This window comes from Marmota flaviventris, chromosome 12, assembly GCF_047511675.1.
Source record: "Marmota flaviventris isolate mMarFla1 chromosome 12, mMarFla1.hap1, whole genome shotgun sequence".
NCBI classification, from domain to species: Eukaryota; Metazoa; Chordata; class Mammalia; order Rodentia; family Sciuridae; genus Marmota; species Marmota flaviventris.
Window position 1 is genome coordinate 13,445,819 of NC_092509.1, and position 24,229 is coordinate 13,470,047.

A 24,229-nucleotide genomic window follows, 5' to 3' on the forward strand; every position below is an offset into this window, starting at 1 on the left:
AGCCCAGTGATTTGCTATTAGAATGATTTGGGGCAGATGCATCATTTGGAATTCAGTGCTACATGAATATTTCCTGAGAAATTCTTTGTCAGATTGGACAGACTGGAGTGGTGCTCTTGCACCATTACTGCACCTGCTCTGGAAGGTACCACACCTGTAGTGCATCCAGGAGAAAACATGGGGGAGGAGTCTTGATTTAATGGGCTGAAGGAGAAGGGCATCGGAAGTTGACCATAGGAACCAAAATGACGTCTTGGCAGGTGAGGAATAATGGAACCCTTCATTGGAATTGAACCTTTGTTTTAATCATGAAAATATGTCAATTTCCATAAATAACTTCTATAAAAATGACTTATGTATGAGTAAATTATAATAGATTTTGATGACTTATCCTGCGAGACATTTAAAAATTTTACAGTTATTTTACATTGCACATTTTGGTGGGTAGAGTCACCTTTGGGGCAAACAAAACAAAAAGAAACCACAAGAAACAAACAAAAAGAATAAGTATCCTGGTTGTATGCTGGTTGCATTCAATGATAACACTGTCAGGCAGAGTCCTTAGTTCAGGCAGATTCTTCCCTGATGTCTATGTCTCTGACCACTTTCCCACTGGTGATTGACAGTTGCCATCCAGAGGGAGGGCAGGGAACAGAAAGAAGGAATGCTGTCCTGTCCAGCACTGCATGCTGGGAAAGTGGGAAGCATGTCAGCACTCCTGCATCGAGCCACATGGAGTTGGTGTGGCCTTAAGTAAATTTCTTTCTAAGCCTCAATTTCCTCATATGTAAGATGTGGATTAGAAAGATAATAGAATTTACCTCACAGATAGATATTTATCATTATCTCACAGTATATTCAATGTATTTATTTATATGCTTATTGCTTATTCTAATTCAAGTTCCAAGAGGACAGGTAAAATAGTAGCTGGTACATGGTTGGTACTCAGTAATTATTTGATGATTGAATGAATGGATCAAGAGTGTTATTTGAAAAAAAAAAAAAAAGAGTGTTATTTGCTGGATTAAATTAAATAATGGATGTGAAACACAATACCTGCCTCATTCTTTATAAAGAATAAAAAATTGTTAATGGCTGGTATTTTTATTGGCTAAAAACAAAAAGGAAATTCATTTGTATGTGAATTATATTAATAATACAAAAATATCTACTGTCTGTATGAATGACAATTTAGATACATATATATAATGTATATAATTAATATATAAATAATTTCCCAATGCTGACTAACTTCATGCATTCAGATGACATGTAAAGTTTTTTGATATTGATATGCAAGGAAGCAGAGAGGACACTTTTAAAAGAATGTACTTTACTGTCCTGTTTATAATGGCAAAAACAAACAAGTTACAAAACTTTGTTTACTGATAAAAAGGAAGAATATCATGATACATCAATTCAAGAGATTATCATGAATTCATTAAAATATTTATTGATATGGAAAGATGTCTATAATATATTAATTAAAATAGAAATCAGTTTGTAAATAGTAGGCACACAGCATGATGCCATTTAGGCAAAATTACATCTCTCTCCCATATATATATCCATGCCAAGAAGAGACACAGAGGCCAAGGAATTGGGACTCTGTTCCCTGAAGAGAAGGGAACTCAGTGCTGTTTGCAGGATGGGGTCCTGCAAAGGGAGGTGTTTGCAAGGCATCTACTGGCATGTAGGAACCTGTGCAGTATACTACTAGACCTGGGACAGGAAACAATCTACCTGGGACAAAAAAGAGGTACAAAGGTCGGCCAGCTCAGGTAATAAATAATAAGGGCAGAGAGTTTAGTTATATGAATGTTTCAGAAGTTCCATCTATGGAAGTTTTATTTAGAAAAAGTTAAATTACTGTAAGACATATGTTTACAAATTTTTCTATATGGGTGAGGTTTTTAGGACTTTAAAATTCTGCATAGCATTAAACACAAATAAGTGAATTAGTGTGAATAGAAGAAAGATTTGGTATTAAAAGTCATTAAGTCTGTAAAGGTAATTAACTTTAAGAAAAACAATAGTGCTCTGTTTGGAGATACTTGAGTGTTTGTGTAAACAAATGATGTACACATACATGTATGTGCTCGTATCCTGTTTGTGGTTTTAGTTATCTTTCCGTATTATGTTTGTATAAAGGGAATAGCAGACTTTGTGGAAAACCTAAGGAGGTCTTTTAACATCAATATGGATTATTGGATAACATGTGCTAATTTACAGATGGTTCTGATGCCATGTGCATTCTAACTGAGTACATGCCAGAGGCCATCGCCTGCCTGATTACTGCACCAACCCCTCCTTGACTCTCCACTACCTCTTTTGCTCTCCTTTAATTCACATTCTATAGAAGCTGGAGGCATTTTTTTTTCCTCCTACAGTACTAGAAATTGAATCCAGAGTGCTATACCACTGAGCTACACCCCCACCCCTTTTCATTTTTTATTTTGAGAGAGTCACTAAGTGTCCCAGGCTGCCTTGGAACTCGAAATCCTCCTGCCTCAGCCTCCCAAGCAGTAGAGATTACAGGTGTGTGCCACCATGCTAGGCTCAGAGTCACACTTACAAAATGAACGTCTGATTAGATCATGCCCACTGACTTAAAACCTTGACAACTTCCCATTAGGAAAAAATTCCCAACTCTCTGAAACGATCCATATGGTTATCCATGAATTGGCCCACACCATCCTGGACAGCCTCACCTGGCAACACTCTCCTCCAGGGCCACATTCCAGCTAGAGGGCTTTCTTTCAGTTTTCTGAACAAGTTGAGCTCTTCCCCAACCTTGGACCTGTTGCCTATGCCTCTCATTCTACCTATAACACTTTTCCTTGACTCTACCTGCTAACTCCTTTCTTATCCTCTATGAATATACTGAAATTTCACTTCCACAGAGACCTGAAGTAAATCCAGTCTCCCTACTATGCTCTATTACAGTCCTCTGCACTTCCATGTTGTTTGATAATCTCTTCAGGGGCAGAATATGTTTTTTAATTATTGTAACTCCAAAATTTAACCTAGTGCTTGACATGGTAGATGGCTTAAGAAATAACTGATCAAGAACTGAAAATAAAGTAGTGGAATAGTTTCCTTTGGGAGGAAAATTTTCTCAAATTTTATAGTTCAACTTTTTAACCTGAGAAATATTTAAGATACGAAAATATAGGAAAATCAATCTACTTTCAATTCATAATTATTAAAATGTTACTTTAATACTCACCAGCAATGCTCCTCCGCTTCTGAAACACAACATGATGGGGGGCAGAAGGTAAGTGGACTGAATCAGGAAGGCTTTCAGAGTCATGATTCGCAGTGCTCCTTATGAACTCCATGGCCGCCTGGAGGACTCTAAGCTGCAGAGCAATAGCCATATCTAAAAACAGAAGAGACTAGAATGTTATCTAGCTAAGAGTTGACTTTTTAAATTTTTACATATTTCATATATCCAATATTGTTTAGTTATCTACCATCTGAATAATAATATCCCAAATAATACATAATATCCATATCTAAACAACATTTTATTAGATATTAATTAAAATTTTTTAAACTAAAATGTTTTTAATTTAATTTTTTTTAAAATTTGTGACAGTGATATTTTATTGTACTAAAGGATTTTCTTGAGCACATGCAATTATAGACAGGAGTCGGCTATGAAGAGGTTTCTTAAACTACAGTTGTATTAGGAAGATTTCAGTTTGACAGTGCAGTATTTATGCCACTGTCAAGCTTATTTTCAAACACTTCTAATATTCTTTACAATACCATATGATTTGCAAATTTAATTTTACTATTCATTCATTAAGAAAATATACTCAGAAAGGTAATTATAGATTTTACATAAAAAACAGTAACATTTACAAGTGAATATTCCTCTTTTAAAATATCAGTACTATTGTTTTTACACAATTATTTTGCAAAAAAAATTCTGAAAAGATAATAATTCATATTTAGAGTGATAAACATTGTTAATTTCATAGCATTAAGGTCTCATTTCAATAAAGCAGTACAGTTTGTTCTTTTTAATTTTAATTAGGAATATATGACAGCAAAATGCATTTTGATTCATTGTACACAACTGCAGCACAACTTTTCATTTCTCTCAATGTGGGTTCTCAAATTCAGCATTTTAAAACTATGTTTAAAAGCAATTTTAAAGCAAATATCCAAATGGACTCTATGAAATTTTAAAGGAAAAAAGTAATACATGAATTTATATCATTTTACATAATTGCTTCAAAGAACACTTTTTTTTTTTTGGTACCTACAGCAAATGTTCAACCCACAATTCTCACATTTCCAAGTTATACCTTCACTTTAATATTTGCCATTAAAGAAAACTATAGGGCATGACTATTCCACATAGAATTTCAATTCTACTTGGCAAGAAAAATCAGTAGCTGCTGGCAGTTTCCTATGATGTGCTGCCTGCTACTAGTCAAGGCATCACTGTCTTTACCACTCCAAAATGCTGCCTTTTAAAGCCAATCAATATCATCACAAAGTTACGGTTAAGCCTTTAGAAAAAAAGAGTTACCAAGAGAAAAGAAATTAGGCCCAAAAATTGTTTAGCTTCCTCTCAGATCCATAAAAATCCATAAATCTTACTTTGTGTCCTCTTGTTTTTGCTATTTTGAAGATATCCAAGGAGTACAATAAGGTCTTCAATAACTCTAAAATACTGTGAGCCCGAGGAACTGCATGCGTGAATCGTCACTGCTATGAAAAGTTGCTGTATGTCACAGGCAAGCAATCTGTATTCATTCACAGGAAGGCTGAAGATGACCAAAACACAATGCAGGACATTGTAAGAACCAATAATTTAAGACCACGAGAACTGGTTTCAATTCCCATTCTACCAGCATGCATTTATTCAATATTTATTCATATTCATTCTATGGCAGGCAGCACATTGTATACTAGGAACAAAAATGAGAAGATACACTTTGACTTCTGTCAAAACTATAATCTTTACCAGACAGGTAAAGAGATCATTATCAACAGTAAATGGTGGTAAATGCAACAACAGAGGTTAACACAAGATACCGTGGGAATGCAGAAGCAAGTTCCTAGTCCGCACTGAGGGGGAAGGGTATGAGGGTATGAGCAAAACCACAAAGAAAGGCTCCCCAAAGAAGGTGAGCCTGAGAAGATCAATTAGCCTTCTGAACCTTACTTGTGTAAACTATAGTTATTTTAAGGATCAAAAGAGATAATAGGTTTGAATGTGTATTATTCACTTCTAAATATATACTAAATATGAATCAGTTACTTCTGTCCCTCAATTTCAGCCTTGATAACCTACTTTGGTGTATGTTGTTAGACCTCTATACTTCCCTCCATTCATTTTTTTTTTCCAAATCAAGCAAGGGTTAGACATGGTAACTGCATATAGAGCAGCACATGGGGACTATCAACAAGCACAATTCATCTTTTTACAGAATAGAAGCAAAAACTACTTTTAGAACAAGCTGCAGGTACCCTTCCCAATTTATCAATTTCACAAATTGTACTGAAAGTAAGACTAAGCATTTTGAGGAAATAATACTTGGTATTTCTTTTTATTTCTCATATGCCAAGTATATAGAGCCTAAATATAGTAAGTGTCCAATGAAAGTTGAACTGAGTAGAGTAGAAGTCGTCTCTGGCCTAGAGAATCACTAAAGATATACTATCTTTTCTCTGAAAGAATACAGATAACATTTAATGCTTTAATATGCAATAAGATGGTGCTTCTAAAGATTTGTATCTTATCATTATGCTAGTAAAAATGGTATGCTGTGCATCATAAATGGAGACATCAAAGATATAAAATCTGAATAAAAATCTAATCTCAACATATTTTTAAAGCTGTTAATCAATTGGTGGAAGCCTTTTGTCAATGTACTTTTGACTACTAGAAATTAATTTATGATAATAGTGATAGAATATGACTATTATGAATTAATTTATTCAGGGACAGTGATAGAGTATGCTAATAGTAAGATAGCATGGTGAGTTCAAAACAGACTTTTGAAGTGAGACAGATTCAGTCCTCAAGTTCTCTCTTGTTTACTGGCTGTGTGATATTCAATGAGCTACTGTATCTCTCTCATCCTCAATTTCCTATTCCTGATGAGGATAACAATTTTTATAATCCTATGATGGAAGCTTAGCAAATCTATTTGGGGGCAAATACCCTCTTCATAACTAAACTTTGCTGGAAATTATGCCCTCTCCAAGCTAATTTAATTTCAAAATTTTTGTAGCAAAGAACTTTGAAAGCATTATGAAAAGTTACACTTTAAAGTTAGCTCTTACTAAAGTTTCTTTTTCTTTTTAATTTTTTTTAAAGAGAGAATGAGAGACAGAGAGAGAGAGAGAGAATTTTTTTTAATATTTATTTTTTAGTTTTCGGCGGGCACAACATCTCTGTTTGTATGTGGTGCTGAGGATCGAACCCGGGCCGCACGCATGCCAGGCGAGCACACTACCGCTTGAGCCACATCCCCAGCCCTAAAGTTTCTTTTTCTAAAGGACTTATCAGGTGTAAATTTGAGTAACAATTTAAAACTTACCTTTTTTCTAATCCATTCAAAGCTGCTACTGTGTTACATAACACATAGAGCAGACCATTATCCAACAACATGTCTGCTACCTTAGAACAAGAATTTAAAATTTGGAGAAGAAGTAAAAGACCATTATGCAAGAGTATGTTGTCATACAGAGAGGTCTCTATTAGTCCCAGAATAGGAATGACAGACCACTTCTGAAAAAGTCCCATGTTCTTTACGTCTTCCAGGTCAAATCTATTATAAAAAATAAAATTAAGAACATGTTAGAAGCAATAGTCACAAAAAAAGAAAAAAATGGGCCATTATGTTAGCCTGATTTGATACTATAAATTTGGGTCATTTTGTTAACCCAATTTGAAGCTATAAGAAAATAAATTTGGGAAATAAGGATCCTTAACCTTTTTAAAGATTATAGACCCTCTTCAATAATAAGATAAAAGCTGTTGCCAGAAGTTCATCCCAAGATGAATATGTAAGCATTAAAAAAAAATGTATACCATTTTATATCTGTAACTGACTTTAATCCATTCACGTGCCACTTATGTCCAAGGCATTCCTGCTACATAACAAGCATACAGGATTATTATTGTTATTTTACATAGTATTTGAAAGACAGTGAGCTAGTAAGAAGAGGTTCAGCACAAAGGAATGAATGAATCTTAAGTTCTTGTCCCAAAACTATTTTCCTTTGTGATGCAGCAAAATTATTTAAGCACCTCACCTGTCAAATATGTGTGATGATATCTGCCCTACTTTCTTTTCAAGAATCAAAGGAGATAATGCAGAATCGCTTTGAAAAAACTAAAAGCTATATGCAAATGAAAAGTGCTATTGAAATCTCAATAAATAAGTAAATTCCTCAGGATCTGAATCTGTCTACTGCAATAAGGAGACAAACATTTCTCTTTATCATAAACAGAAATAACAAAAAATAATTTTTCTGTGAAAATTTTGGGTGAAAAATATTCTTTTACTTTGTACTTATTTGCTAATCCTTCAGCACTACTCCAGGGCCAAATCTCAGAAATCAGGACATGCAGGGATTTCAAGTGAGGGTCTCTCTCTTCTTCCAGAAGACCTGAGGCTCTGAGGGGGGGGAGGAGGTCCTGCTCTGACTCCTATAACCCGTGGTTGAGAACATGTGAGCAAACTCTCTTTTCAGGTAACTTTCTCATGTTAGTACTACAAGCCAAGTCTTACTTTATCACTTTCTTTCATTTGATACAGCACTTCTTTGTTTCTAATTTTTAGCTAGTGAATAAAATACAAAGGAAGAAGTAATATTGGAAAGGATATCATATGCAAATAATAAATTGATTTACCTGGAAAATGACTAGATTTTTTTCTAAAGTTGACAAATGATTTTAACAGTGTACTTACTAAATTTGACAGTTAAGATTAAAAAAAGAAACAATTACGGTGGAAGAACCCACTTACTCTTCATCAAGGCCAATATGTCGACCAAAGAACATTTCAATGAAGCATTCTAACAATTCCTGAGTCCCTCGATGCAGATATAACTGGTTGGCTAACAAGGAAAAGCCACGATTCTTCAGAAATTTATCTTTTTGTTCCTTAGATGCTCTATTAAAATATGCATGTAAGAGCTAAAGAAAAAATTCATGACAATTTAGATCATATGTTAAATGTGATATAATACATACAAGTCAGTATAAATACAATCATACTTGTATTTATAAGTTATTGTCTAAGTTATTCAGAAATATAGAACACAGAAAGCTCAATGAAAGACCCCCTCTATAGTAAGAGGAACTTTGTCTCTGACTGTGGAACGCTAGGGGTGTCTCTCTCTCAAGAGACTTTTTAACACTGCTATGATGGAAAACCAGCCTTTTCAGCAGAGCAGGGACACCTAGCAGACTGGCAGCCTTGGTGGAGTTTAAGTGGAATGAATACATGTGCTTAATTCTGAAGGAAATAAAATCAGTGCACGAGGCTCTCCCTGTAAATCTATATCTATTTGCTTAGAGCTCTATTTCTAGACTACTTGACAGGTTATTTATCCTGAACACAGGCCTGATTTTCCACCCTTCCTGTTTTAAAGACAACGTGTATACAACTTAATTACTTTCCAGAACCACTCCTCTCATGGTTCTGAACTTAGATGGATCTTAGCTCCATTCCATAGATTTCAAGGTGAACTCACTTTGGGCTTTTCTCCCCACCTGAAATTATGAAGGCACCTTTCTCTCTTCCACTCTAGTAAGTCTCTCAAATCTGTTGGTCCTTTGACTTCATTACTCCAGGCTGGAAACTCCTGAATTCCCCTGGACTTCCAGGTGAGCCTGTGGGACTGGTGGTCTCTCCCCTGATTACTATGCTAGCCTGTGAAGGGAGCATGTCCACCTCTCCCTATTTTTCAGTCCCTCCCTCACAGTGGTGACAGACTACCATTCCCCAAACATCTATTTTTATTGCCTTATTTAAAAAGTTTCCTAAGTTGACAGCATACTATCCAGTTGTTTCCCCCCATGAATCCTTCCCTGTGTCTCCATCAGAATTATCTGCTCCCCCTCTGCTCGCATTCTTCTTTATCAGTGCCGCCACTGCAGCACGCATCACGGTCCCTTGCCTTTTACGTGGTTGGGTATGTGACCCTCTTCTTCACAGGACCACAAATTCCTTGAATGCAGGGGCTCATGTTACTCCCCTCTGTACCCCACAGAGCAACCAGCTCAGTGCTCTGCGTGTGAAATGGAAGCACAATGAATACTAGGTGGAACTGCAAGTGGTTATACAATCTTTACATCCAAACAAACTAAAGAGAATGAGGATCTTTAAAAGACCATTCCAGCGCTTGGTTGCTTTCTACTCAAAGCCATTCATATCAAACATTTATTCATTTGACAATCTATTTTGGACAACTCTTATATACCAGACACGAGATATGAACAGAGTTTATTTTCATGTGAGAGATTAAAACATAAGTCCACAGAATAAGTGAAAGATAATTATAAGACATAAACAGGATGCTTTGATGGAAAAAATAAAGAGTAGTGCTAGAAGGAAGTAATTTTGATAAGGTGATCAGGGAAGTTCTTTTGAGAAGATGACATCTGAGCTGACACCTCAGGTCTAAACTCTGATGCTCTGTCTGTGCAGGCGAGATCTCAGTGAACCAAACTTACCTTGTGAATTTTTGTGACATAGATTTACTAAATGTTTAGATACATGAATTTATTGGTAGATTTAAAAAACATTGGAATAAATAAATATATGGGTAACTTGAAACTGGATAATACACACAAAATATAAATAATAAAAAACCATATTTAGTTCATTATTCCTAAATATAAAATAAAGCTTCAAGTCTATTTTACATAAATATTCAAGTTTTTAAATTATACATATGTTTAGTTTCTGAATTAAAACAGCATTCATGTAGTGTTTGCGCTTACTTTAATAACTCCTTGTTGTATAGCTGGTGAAGGGTGGTTAACGAGGACTAAAAGTGTATCTGCTTGAATGATCTTGTCCATCACATCCTCAAGCATCACATCAGGCAGGATGAGAAGAACGCCACTTAAGAGTTCATACAGTCCACAGCAGACAGGTTCTAAACAGTCTTCAGTTACACTAAAACAGAGACCAAAAAGTCTCACTAACACAGGGTAAGGGTAACACCACATGATGATTACCCTAAGAACTGTGCTGAGTGGTAATTTTAAAATGTAAAACAAATCTCATAAGGATTAGGAAATGTTTCCAAATTTAACTGTGATTAACACACTTGCCATCACATTTTATCACTGGCATTTTTAGGAATATAGTACACTAAACACTATTCTATTCTGTGTTTATGATGCTTAGTACTGGAGTGATTGCCATTTTTGCTATTTATTTTAAATTCAATTTAAAATTCAGTTCTCAGTGGCACTGGCCACGTTTCAACAGGCATGTTTCAAGTGGCATCTGTGGTACTCTCCACCACAGAGAAGACATTTACATCATCACAGAAGATCCCACTGGGCAGTACTACTTGAGATGCCAGTAGGAATAAGAATCAATCTGATTGTTTCCATGAACTAAGGGGTTTTCTCTAATAATTCCAAGAAATAAAATAAGCCACAAGAGATATTTTTCTTTGAGAGCTATTTAAGCCTTTGGTTGAATGTGGAACTCAATACTACCTAATATTAAAATGAGGAGAAAGGCACTTTCCGTTTGGTATCAACATAATGTAATATCAGAAGTGGTGTAACGAAGACATTTCTAGAGTGTAGAGATTCTTCAAAGAATATTTAAAGAGGGAGGGATGCATAAAAACTATGTGAGTACCTGTGAGCACTTGCAGCACAGTTATAGTTTGGCTCGTAACCAAGAGAAAAGGCAAAGTTTTCCCAGTCCTCAGTGTTCCTGTCAACAAGACTTGGCCACCGGCCCACAGCTGCAGATCCATTCTGTGAAGGAAAAGCTAGCCCAAGACTTGCAATGGTGCTGTGGCTTTGCTGGAATGAGGCCAGTCCCTTCAGGTTGTCTGGTCGGCGTGGGCAGGACTCATCCCCAGGGCTTTCATCATCTGACCGGGGTTCTGCTCCTAGGTCTTTGTGATCTACTCTGACCACAGGAGATCCCAGTGTTCCTTTTGGGACAACACTGGCAAAGTTGTGGGCTGTGAAAGCAGCATCCACTTCACAGACAGTTTTGGCAGACTCGCAGCTACTGATGAGTGCATCCTCTTTGCCTGTTTTCAGCACATTGAACTCCCCTAAAGGGTTCTGTGTCTCTGGCTGGGCAGCAACATACATATCTACAATGTTTCGTAACTTGTCAATACTACAACCCAAACTTCCAGTCAGTTTTAGTGGCTGCACTTGTGGACAGGTAGGAAATGATGGCAGGCTTCTGGAACGCAGCAAGTGGGCAGCCATCGGCTGTGGAATAACAGTGGAGGAACTATCTCCTAGGAAAAGCAACAGAAAAATACTACTTAAAAAGCTGCTAAGAGGGACCACTTCTCTGTGCACTATAAGTCTCAGTCATGGTGAAGGCCCACCTACCTATTGTTAAAGAATCTATTTAGGTTAATTTCCCAGCAACTGCTTAAAATGCTTAAGCGCCAGAACTATTTTTCTTTTAACCACATTTTATTAAAATCTTTCAAGAACATATGCCTTTTCCTGTTTCTTTAACAAAATGCAATATTGACCACATGATTTAAAGTCATTAGGATTAGTGGTTCTGCTGAAATTAAATGAATGAAGTGAAACAATTTATTCAGGCCAGCAGACACATGGATATGGTGAAAAGACCCGATGCTTTGCAACTAGAGATAACCAGATTAAAATGTCAGTTCTGTTAGTTCAGTGGCCTCAGTTAGATCACTCAATTGTACCATATGAGCAGTGTTTTTGTAAACACAAAACGAGAGTTCAGAATATCTACTTTGCAGGTTGCTTTCAGGATTAAGAAAGACCTATAGCATAGTGCCTGGCATATACTAAGTGCTCAATAAATGGCAATTTTATTGTTATTAAACAGCCATAAAAATAAATAAATAAATAAAGGTATCATGTCCATCTGCAACTAATGTTTTTTAAAAAAAGAGTAATTTGGAAGACTGAAAAGTACTGTTGACATAAAGACTTGAATACACTTACTATATAAATACAAGAAGGAAGTGATTCTGAACAAACAGAAAAATGATAGGGAAACATTAAAAGCCCTGGTACAGTCTTCAGCAGTGTGAGGTTAGTCAGACTGAGGCCAGGTTGGGGATTTTCAGGTTAGGAAAACCAACAGGGCTGGGGCTGGGGCTCAGTGGTACAGTGCACACCTAGCACGTGCAAGGCCCTGGGTTCAATCCTCAGCACCATATAAAAATAAATAAATAAATAAAGATATTGTGTCCAACTATAACTAAAAAAATAAATAAATATTTTTAAAAAAGAAAACCAGCAGGCCAAGGGACAAGGAAACTAAAGATGATGTCAAGAAAACTGCCGAAGTTATAGGCTAATGGGATCTTGGCTGGATAGGGAAAGCAGAGGCAAAAAAACCTTGGGAGTGTGGTAAAGAAACCAGAAAAGCTGGGCATGGTGATTCAGCTATTCGGGAGGCTGAAGCAGGAGGATTCTAAGTTCAACATTATTACAGGCAGTGTAGTGAGACCTCATCTCAAAATCTGAAAAATTAACCCTAAGAAAATTAGAAAGACAGGATGTTATGATCAGAGAGTGGATTAGAAAGGTTGGGTGCATCCTCTCTGTCATTTTCCTGTGAATTCCCAGAGGATTCTGTTTCTCTATTGGCTAGGGGCTAAAGCTGCCAAAGAGTCTGCTCAAAAGACCTGGAAAGATGGAGACGTGATTGCATTTGAAAATGTTGCAGAGTGATGCACATGATTGAGAAATTGATCATAAATGTAGAATAAACAGTGGAACCCTGTCTCAGGTGTGCTTGGAGGCCTTGTTGATGATCATGTCCATGACGGACGGGACAAGAGTGTGAGGCTGGAGTACTGGATGGCCATCCATCTACCAATGAAGCTGTCTAGAAAGACATGCTCAGGTAGGAAGGAGAGAGTAAAACAAAGAAACCAGGGTTTTGAAGAAAATAGGAAAATAAATCAATGGTTTAATGAAAGATAAATGACTGTGATAACAGAGGACAGATAATGTCAGAAAGTATGAGCCTCAGCCACTCAATCTGTTCTCTAGGGAACTTGTGTTAGATAGCTCTTATTATATTGTGAATTATAGATACCAGAAAGTAGTAAAAATGGGTTCTTTAAATACATCATGCTTAAGTTTAATATTCCATTTATTTTAGTCTAGAACTAAAATATGTAGGGGTATACTTTCATTATTGCTATTTTTACCTTCAGGTGGTGAAGCAGTAAAACCAGATGGGCTTATTACCACAAATCCAGGGCTAGCAAGGGATCTCCCTCCACTGTTAGAATGCCTCAGGTACATGATTGACTGCATTTTCTCCTGAAAGATCTTACCATCTACGATTAAAAAATAAAATTGAGATAGCAAAATATTAAAAAGGGGTAAATAAGAACATAACCTTAAAAGCAAATAATTAAATACAAATTTCAAATAGATGTTCAAAGAGAAAAATGTGGTATACTTTATCCTAGTGTATACCTGACCTGTGAGGACTTACACTGTGTGACTTATCATTACAAATTTTGTTATTATTGTTGCTGGCCACATTCACTTTGCTTTTTTCCTTCAGGCTCAATCTGTCTTCTGAGCTTCATACTTTAAATTCAAGTGCTTGATTTCTTCAGTGCACCACAAATGCAACAAGTCTGAACTGGACCATCTTTCTGCCTAAAGCCACCCTTGCAGTTCTGTGCTCTGGTTAGTTTGACAACAGCACCAGTTCATTCCCCATGGGGAGCCTGAAGCCACTTGGGCCACTAGTTTTGCTTCCTCTGTGCCAAGTCAGTCACCAGGCGATTCTGACGTTATTTCTGGTTCCCTCAACTTGTTCCCTCCCTACCAGAGTGCTGCATCATCTCTTATCTGGATTGCTGTCACGGATTTCTAAATCACATCCTGATGACATCTTGTCATTTTCAAATCTTCACGGCCATCAGAATTTTCTATCCAAAATGTCAGTTTCTGCTTAAAACCTCCCGCTGGCTTTCTGTTGCCTCCTTTCCAAGCTTATTGTCCACAAGCACCTCCATGATCTGTCCCCAGGCCTCTTACCAGGCTGGCTTCTTCCATTTCAGCTGGACCAACTTCTCACAGCTCCTGCCCAAGCCATTTCCTCTGCCTAACGGACCTTCCCTTGGACTCCTACCTACCTTTAAGACTCAGAGCAGGTATCACCTCCTCCAGGAAACCTCTGTCCCCTCAGCCCTCAACAGGCTCTCTGCTATCAGAAAACCAAAACGCTGACTTCCACATCACTGTGCTTTCCACATGGTGTGGTACAATTACCTGCTTCCACCTCTCGCCCACCTCTCTCCCCTCTACTAGGCCTCAGGTCTTGGAGGGGAAGGAAACGTATTTTACTTGACTTTGCAATTATCCTGCTCCCAGGATTCTGCACAGTACTTACCCTCTAATATGCTGAACTTAATACAAAGTCATGCTACCTAATTTCATTTGGTCTTTTAGTGTTGCTCATTTATTCATTTATTAGACTTCTTTAAAAGGCTGTTGTATAGCTGGTTTTCCATTCTAAACTACCACCTAGGTTTTTCATAGGTTCACTTCTGCTTGCTTTCTTACAGCACTGCTCTGCCCTAGTTCTTTAAAAACTTATTATTCCATCTTCTCTTATACTGATTCCTCTTTCCTGTTGTAACCTCTAAATAGTGATATTTCCAGTGTCTTATCCTTGGCTCCCTCTTTCCTTCTCTTTCTACATTGCTCTACAGTGATCTCATCTATTCTAAACTGAAACTCACTTTGGCACAGGGAGCTCATTGTAACCTCCCCCATGCTATAACCCTCCTTTCTAGTTGCCTGCTACATGATTCTTACAGAGCACCTCAAATGCAACATGCTTTACAAAACCAAAGCCATTATCTTCTACCCTAGCACCCCATTCATCCCATCCTAACCTTCTCAGTTCTCCTTTTATCCCTCTTTTCCAGTTCTACTGCTACTATGCCTACATTCTGTTATTTAATATACCTACAGATTACTTAATTGGACTTACTGTTCCTAGTTTCCTACTCCTGAATCCTACAATAATTTGCTTACATCACATCTGTGTTCAAAAACAAACAAGTAAATGAGCAAAGCAAAATTAAAAAAAAAAAAAAAACTTTTTCAATGATCTCTAACTAGAATACAAGTTCAAAATCTCTAGCCTTTCATTAAAGGACTCATTTAACATGACCTTAGGGAAAATAAATACATAAATGCCTTAATATGGTATTATTTCTCATTTATCCTTTATAGATCCTATATACATACTTAGGAAAAATTTATTACTCTCTATTTTCTCTATTTTCCTCTCTTCAAGTTATTCTCTTTGCTTGAAGTGCTAATTCTCCAATCTACTTATCAAATTCTACCTAAATTCTTCAATGCCCACAACAGATAATTGTGTAATCTGTTAAATACTCTCTGTATATAATGGTCTAATTAAACTCTTTCTCTTTTGAAGTCTCATTAGCTTTACTTTTGTTTCTAATATACACTGTCATCTAAGTGTGTGTTTCCTTTCTCCTAGGTACTCAGGCTCCCTGAAGGCACAGACCATGTCTGGTTCATTCCAGAACCCCGTGTCCTGTTTCTATCCCAGTAAGTCTAGCTCAGACAGGCCATTCAACAAATATCAAACAAATGTGGATCAAGTGGGCCAGTGGGACAGAAGATCGAACAAAAATGTCATACCTACCTATATGCAAAGAGAAGTAGAAGTTTGTGGGGTTGTGACAAACGTAAGTATTAGTAGGAGGGTGAACTGCTAAAAGGAAATTGAAGATAATTGTCAATAATTCCAAATCTGGAGGAGATCCAAGGACTTCTGCAATAATTTTCACAAATGATCTACAAACCTCTCGGGGCATGGATGTAAGCTGCCCCTCTTTGTGTTCCTGAAAAAAATAAAAATCAAACTCTCTTTAGATTTAAAGAGAACAGTTAAAAAACATTTTTCATTTAAATATGATATTCTTTTTTAAGCTAGAATTCGGCTGGTTTACTACTCTAATCAGACCTTATTTACCATTATGTTGAGTTGCTATTTTTCAAGTCCAGTAATCTTGTTATTAAAAGCTCATTAAAGCCAATAGCAATTTATCCCACGTATCTTAATAGACTGAGGAAAGTCACATCACTGTGCTTGTGGGCATGGACTCCATAGCTCAACACCTAGGCTTACATTCCGGCTCCTTCATTCCCTGGCAGCGTTATCTCAGGTGTGCTTTTCAACACCTGCACGCTTCCACTTCTCTGTCGATAATATGGGAAGAACGCTAATGCTACTTCACAGAGTTCTTAAAAGGAACAAACACACGGACTCTTGGAACAATGCCTTGCACATAGTAAACTCACACATCCAAGTGAGGTCAGACATGCTTCACATCTTAAAGGTTTTTGTGTTGTTGTTGTAAACTTGCACACGCTTTACAGTTGAACATCCATAATCTGAAAATCCAAAATGCTCTAAAATATGAAATTTTTGTGTGCACAGAACTATATTAGTACTACCATCATTACTGTGACTATTGCTCTGACTATGACTATGACTTCCTCTTCTATTATACTGCTTCTATGAAATCCATAGGGAAAACGTGTACATAAAGCCAGTTACACTGTATATCATACATTGATTTACACAGCTCTTTCTCACAATGGCTCTAAAATGGCTTATTTCTAGAATGAGAGGCTAAAAAAGAAGTTACGTGACTAGCTTAAGTGCTACAGAAAATATACAAATAGCGCAACTATAACTTAAACTCAGGCTTCTGACCCCTTACGGCATCATCTACTGCTTGGAATAATGAGACTTGATAGAATGTCAAGTAATTACTAAAGTAGAGACTGATACAACTTGTTTATGTCCGCCAATTCCACTTTCCCAATGGGTAGCAATAGGCTTATGGGTCAAGAGTTTGGGAGGTAAACTTCTTCATCTTCCTTCTCCCTATGTCCAAATACATGTCTCTACATCTATTCCTCTTCGACTCTTAAGCACTACTGAATCAGAGTATTTAAAAGGCAGATTTTAATTTTAATTTAGTCTGACTACTACAGATGTGAGAGAACACTGAGTCTCCAAAAACAAACACAAAACTCCTGTGTCAGTATCTCCCAACTGTAGAGTGGCCAGACTAAGGAACATACATCTCTTGACTTCCAGTTCAAAGTTATTTCTGCCACACCATCTGCCTTTCTTCTCAATAGCACCTCTTGAACCTCCCCAACTCTCCTGGTTGCATTATCAGCTGTTCTTTCCTAAGCCATTCCAGCACATGTTTCTTCAAACTTGCTTGCTCCACTTACTCAAAAATAGTCTGGTATTCTATTTCATTTTTTTTAAATCCCTTAAACCAATCTTTTGTAATTCTGTTTTTCTCTTTGCTCTTGCTGCTAGACTTAAATAATAGCTTGCTCTTACTGCTCCCATGATCCACCTCACATACTGTCTGAAGTCCCTGAAATCTGATTCTTGTCTTCTCCACAGTACTGATATCTTACAAGGCATTAAGAATGTTCAAGGTCATAGCCCATTTCGGCCAACATTTCTCTGAACTTTCTCCATCACTGGGCTCCACCTTATGTGTATGTTCTTCCCTCCTCTTGCCCATGGCTTTTGCTTTTCTGAGTTTCCTGATTCTTCTCTTCCTCTTCAGCTACCCTTTCTACACCTCTTCCTACAGCTGATTTTTCTGGTTTCACATCCTGAGGATGGATGCTTCCGAAGAAGCATCCATCTAAGCCTCCTATGATCTCTCACCTCAGCCATCCATCCCAAGGTGCCCATCACCTCAGCATCCTACTATCTCTCACCTCAGCCATCCATCCCATGGTGCCCCCCATCTATTCCCACTGCTTCGCAGTCACCACCATTTTTTTTTATAATGTCTTTTATTATCCCAGGTTGAAATTTTATGTCACGTGTGACTCCTGAAGCTCCCATTTTATCAGAAGCAAGTCGTATTCATTAACCTCTTTCATATTTGCTCCCTACTTTTACACTCCCACCCTTAGTGCCTTAGATCAGGCTCTCCACACTGTTCTCAAACTGATCAAACTACCTCATATCCAATGCTCTACCGATTTGCTAATCTTCCTGAAACACCACAGGGGTTCAGACTCCTTAAAGACAAAGACTAACTTCATTTCTTTAAATACTTTCCATAATACCCAATGTAAAGCTATGCTTCATAAACAGCTATTAATTTGATAAACAGGTTCTTTGAATGAAGGGGGTAAAGAAATATATACTTCTCAGGAAAAGGAATTGGTTCCTTGATTTTTCTATCATTTTTATAAATAATATGGAAATAAAAATATATAGATTGAAGCCTCTAAGTTAAAATATGAATAAGAATCTCAAATTTTCATTTAAATTCATTGCAAATTGGCTAATAATTTCAAAATGGATATAAACAGAAATAGATTTAGAAGAAAATTTATATATAAAGGATGCATAAAACATTCAGTAAGCAAGGGTCCTGAGAGATCACTGTACTGTATTGTTTTTGGTTTTATGTTTAGTGTTGGGGAAACAACCCAGAGCCTAGGGTGTAGGCAAATGCACTATCACTGAGACACACCCCCATTCCACTGTCTTGTATTTCTGAAGACAATAATCTAATTTCCACGGGGGCCAAGAAAGGCATTGAAGGGTGTCGCATTCCACAACTAACACACTTAGGATCACTCCAGGGGAACTAGACTGCACGAAATAACCACACAGAGGCAGAGATACCTTTTTCTTTGGGTCTTATGGCAGCTCCTCTGGACTTTAGGGGTTCAAGGAAAGAGAGAGAGAGAGGGCGCGTGCTAAACCCTCTTACTGAGGAGAAGCCATTCAAATGAGGCAAGGAGTCAGGTTTCAGGGACTGAGTCTAGCTTTGTGATGTCTGCTGTCAGCAGGCTGACTGACATCTAGGAAGCCCACACCCAAAGGCAGAGCAAGAGAAGGGGATACACATAGGGCATTTCCATGGAACATTATATCCCAAACAGGGCAAAGGGGTAGGATTACAAAGGAACAGGTGAGTGTAGCTCAACCCCAGGGGTATGCCCACTCAGAAGACTGGCCTTGCTATCCGAGTGGGGAAAAGACGGAGTCACGAGTCATGGCACTACCACACCAGACTACAGTGATCTTTCAGATCCCCTGGTGCATCAGGACGGGAAGGTGTGGTCACTCAGTATGGCCCCCCATAGAAGGGCTCTTGCCTCTTTTTCAGAATTTGTCCATTTAACAAAGAGTTATTAGGTACTTTGTGTGCCAGGTATTAGGCTTATGGAGTGATCAACAAAAAACATATCCCTGCCGTCACGAGGGCTACAGAGGGAAATAAACTATAATCTTATAAACAACGTAAACTTACACATTGGTATACACAATGGAAAGATGGAAAGAGCAGGACAGGTTTCTCTCGGGAAGCAAGGTTTAAGTTGAAGCATGAAGAATAAGCAGGAGTTGGCCAGACGACAAGAATGGAATCAATACCTCTGCGGCAATGGGAATATCATGTGCCTCAAATGGGGAGAAGCCTCTCTTGTGTAAAGGGAATGAAATCCGGGTTCAGTGGCATAAGAGGAGGTATGTGGCCAACAGATGGCAAGAGCTTTGTAAGGATGTCACAGAGGGTGAATGTCACTTATCCACAACAAGAAGCCCCAGAGCCACTGAAGCACAGGCATTACCAACGTGAAAAATCACTAATCCCATGAACGTCTGCATTTGTCTAACTTCTAACAGAGGCCTCAGACAGTAAAAAAATTGGAAAATAGCCCAATATACCAACTAACCAGGTAAAAGGGCATCTGTAAAAGCAAAGAAAGGAATTTGACTGGAAACCAGGCCATAGCACAGACACTACAATGTAACTCAGGAAGTTAGTATGACTTTTTAACACAGTGGATATATTTTCAATATTTAGTTCATTAAATGTTAGTTCAATATATATGTCCAATATTTAGTTAATATAGATCTTCCAGTCTCCATGGAGCATATTCTTTATTGCATATTTATACAGTCTTTGACCTATTTTTTTTTTACATATGCTATCTCTGTTATTAGTTTACTTTCTCTGCATTATTAGACACAAGGCTAATTCTAGTATATAAAGCAGGTCTTCAGCAAACAATGCTTATTAAAACAATACATAGTTATAAGTTGCTATTTAAGGAATACTAGAATAAGATTCATCAGCTATTTCTACAGTTTGAGAGACTGTAAAGTTACCATTCTATTCCAATACAAAAAGAAAACCCTCAGAAGCTTAGTAGTTGCTGTTCTTTTGTCATTTGAGTTAGGAAAGATGACAATGTGAGATCAAGAGGCAAAAGTTGAAAGAAGAACCTAGAGATAAATAAAAAGAAAAGAGAAAAAAAAAATCCCACAAAGATTTGATGCTCAGAGTTGAGTTATTAGAGAGAAACAAGGGCAGAGAGCCACTGAGCCAAGGCAGAGGAGGGTACCTGCAGAACCTGACACATTAGCAGGAAGTGGTGCACCGCCCGGGCTTTCAGCAACTGCTGCGTGTTAAACCACTGCTGCTGGTGCTCTGCGCGGATGAGGGCTTCCAGAGCTGCGAGCAGAGTCTCCCACACGCCAGGCTGAGGGAGCAAACACACACAGTTAGCACACAGATGTTCAGAAACTGCCACAGGCTTTTGAGAAAACTACCAAAATAACAAACTAACACTGTGCATACATTTAATGCCCAAAATTAAATTCGCCTGAAAAAAGTTAATCTTAAAAATTTATTTCCCTACTATTTTTCTTTGTAGTCAACAGGTCATTTCTAAATTCCTATGATGAACACAATATTGTATTAAGTGCTTTAGTACATTACCCTTTTCATGGCTTTAATATTTTCAAAAGGTAAATTATCTTGAATTATTTATTCCGATTAAAGAAACAAACATTACCAATATGGCTTTACAAGATGGAAAGTTGTTTCCAAATAACTTATTCAAAAAGTGGTGTTATTTAAAACAGAAAATTCAACAGTAATTTGCATCTTGGAAAATGTGAAATATGTATATTTTGGGATTAACTCACGTTAAGTCCACATAATAGAATTCTCTGAGCTATTAAAAAATTGTGCATCTTCAAAGAGTAGTTTGTATCCTCTGAAGGTGCCTTAAAATGTTCCTCCTGCATTGAATCAATAAAATTATCCAGAATAGCATGAAAAAAGGATCTCACTGATAATAATTGAAAGATTATCTTTACCTCATCTTATTCCTCTAATTGTTCTTTCAATAATGCTATCAACAAAAGGTAACAATAACTGGCCTGGGTCGCAGGTCTTATTATTTCTCCTGTCATTATCTGACAGTGATGAACAACAGAAAAGCCAAGGAACTGACAGACTTAACTCTACTACTCTAAGCAAGGCCGCTCTCTTCAGAAAACGGAACCGAGATCCAAACACAGACATCTAGAAGAAAGGCAGCTCCCGTATGAAAACTTGACTTGGGTCTGACAAAGAGTACCAAAATGAAACAGTGCCCCTGCTACTAAACGGCCAACATGAAAACCAGATTTTGTTAAAAAACAACTACTTAGGAAGGAAATCCTTATTTCAAATCCATCAAAGTGTATGTATATTTTATCACTTTTGAATGTGATAAAAAAATTTAAAATCAAACAACCCCATATTTTCATGGTCTTCTGAAATACTACATAAACTGTCTAAATTTAGTTAGGATAGATATTCCAATCTCCAGTTGAGCATATTCTTTATTATATACTTATACAGACTTTCATCTAATTTTTTTTACTAATTTTTATGCTATCCCTTTATGTGTTTACCTTCTCTGCAACATGAAACATATATATCTTCTATTTTTCAGATCTTAAAATAAATCTTTATTCAGAATGAGAAATCATGACAAATTACAAAGTGAACAAAAACTGACAAATATCATCAGTATCACAACATACAGAAAAACAGCAGTAGTTGAGTTAGTTGCTTGGCACTACTTTTTAATACTTTTAAGTTTGTGGCTGACTTCCTCTTCATATAACAACGATTTTATAAAAATTTTCTATAGGATGAGTAGAAAAATAATTCTTTTCTAGAAATTTGAGCTAATTCATTTTTATTAATGATAGATTAGAAAAGATTTTTTTTTTTTTTTGGCTTCATAACTCATTACTGTTGTGAAGACTGTAGTCAAATTTGGGAATAATCTCTCTTTCTCTCTCTCTCTAGTACTGGAAACTGAACTCGGGGTGCTCTATCACTGAGGTACACTCAGAGGCCTTTTTATTTTTTATTTTGACAGAGTCTTGCTAAGTTGTGGAGTCTAGCCTTGAACCTGCAATCCCAAGTAACTGGGACTACAGGCATGTACAACCATATCCAGTGGGAATAATCAAATTTTTTAAAATTCTAAAGGTATATACTTAGAATAGCTCTTCAAATAATTACATTTGCTGATAATATTGTTATATTTCAACTAATCACAGACAATCTATTGTTTTTTAAAAATCACCAGTGGGGTTGAGGCCATAGTTCAACGGCAGAGCACTTGCCTAGCATGTGGGAGGCACTGGGTTTGATCCTTAGCACTGCATAAAAATAAACAAATAAAATAAAGGTATGCTTTCCATATACAACTACAAAAATAAATAAATAAATAGATAGATAGATAGATAAAATCACCAGTAACTTCTAGAACCCTGCCACACTCTATATGCACAGTTCATATTAGAAGTGAGCAGCCTGTCTGACCCTATACCACCACAACTGCTGAAAGCCAAGGCAGAAAGGAAACAGCCCTATACCTATTCCCTGGATGAGTCCTGTGAAAACCAGCCCATGCACTCCAGGTGTTGAGATGCTGCACCTAGACCTACTGTCTTTCTACGTTATTTCATGCTTCTGACAAAGTCTTGCCCTTGGCATGATCCAGACCGTGCATCCTAGCCAGTGTGACTCCTCTGCTCAAAAGGACCTCCATTTCTGTCCCCTGGACCTGGTTCCCCAGACTCTTAGAATCCCCTCTTTTGGAGTTTATGCTAAATGTAGGTCCCGAAGGGGATCTAAATGTACCATGTACTCCTGCCTGATTGTAGTATTCTGAGCCAGCCCAAGTTCTGATCCTGACCCTCCAACTTAGTATTACCATGGCTGTTCAAAACTCAGCATGGGAAATAATCCCAGATTTCCACTTACAATGAATATTACACTGAAGTAGTAAATTCATTCTGTGGTTTAGAAGAATGATTAGGTGAATATTAGAGGGTATACACATCTATCTATATTCATAATAGCTGAGATCTGGAAGCAAGGCAAATATCCCTGGATGGAGAATGGAAAAGTGAAATTTGATAGACACATACAATAGAATATTATTCTACCTAAAAGGAGGAAATTTAAACCTATGACATCTGGATGAACCTATGAGGACATTGCACTAAGTGAAGTGAGCAAATTATAAAAGACAAACACTATATGATTCCACTTAGATGAGCTGTTTGGAGTAGTTGAGTCCACAGAGGCAGCAAATACAATGATGGCTGCAGGGCTGTGGAAGGGGAAATGGGGGGTTATTGTTTAACAGGTGCAGAGCTGTGGCTTTACAAGATGGAAAGGATCATGGAGAAAGACAGTGGTAATGGCTGCACAACTCTGTGAATATGCTTGATACCACTGAACTGTACACTTAGATGGTTTAAAAAGTAAATTTGATGTTATAAAATCACAATAAAAAATGAAAAAGATGTATATATTTTTACATGCCTCTGCTTTATTCCATATCTTCCAGTCAAGCAGTAGCTCCTCTAAAAGTTTAACATCTTGGATTATAGCATGAGACTCTATATCCAACTTGAACTCTCCATTCTCATTGATATGGATAACATCTTCCCCACAGCAACCTTCAAGAAGGGTCTATGGAAAACCAGTACCAATATGAGATGCATTAATGAGTGGTTAGACAAACAATCAACAGAAACATTAAGTTTTCAATCTGCAGTCTTAACATTAAAAGGAATATTAGTTACTAATTCACCATTTCATAAAG

At 37.2% G+C, this 24,229-nt stretch overlaps 1 protein-coding gene across 3 annotated transcripts in view; it reads right to left on the minus strand.

Moving 5' to 3' along the window:
* Lyst (lysosomal trafficking regulator) overlaps window positions 1-24,229 on the minus strand; it is a 161,233-nt gene that overhangs the window by 64,198 nt on the left and 72,806 nt on the right. For all 3 annotated transcript variants that reach the window (XM_027947958.2, XM_071619842.1, XM_071619843.1), the window contains 10 exons: window positions 23,947-24,096; window positions 20,669-20,806; window positions 15,900-16,098; window positions 13,405-13,536; window positions 10,863-11,487; window positions 9,983-10,160; window positions 8,001-8,170; window positions 6,567-6,797; window positions 4,618-4,784; window positions 3,230-3,382 (listed from right to left, as the gene is read on the minus strand). In XM_027947958.2, the coding sequence (XP_027803759.2) occupies window positions 3,230-3,382; window positions 4,618-4,784; window positions 6,567-6,797; window positions 8,001-8,170; window positions 9,983-10,160; window positions 10,863-11,487; window positions 13,405-13,536; window positions 15,900-16,098; window positions 20,669-20,806; window positions 23,947-24,096 (2,143 nt within the window). The remainder of the gene's footprint in view (window positions 1-3,229; window positions 3,383-4,617; window positions 4,785-6,566; window positions 6,798-8,000; window positions 8,171-9,982; window positions 10,161-10,862; window positions 11,488-13,404; window positions 13,537-15,899; window positions 16,099-20,668; window positions 20,807-23,946; window positions 24,097-24,229) is intronic.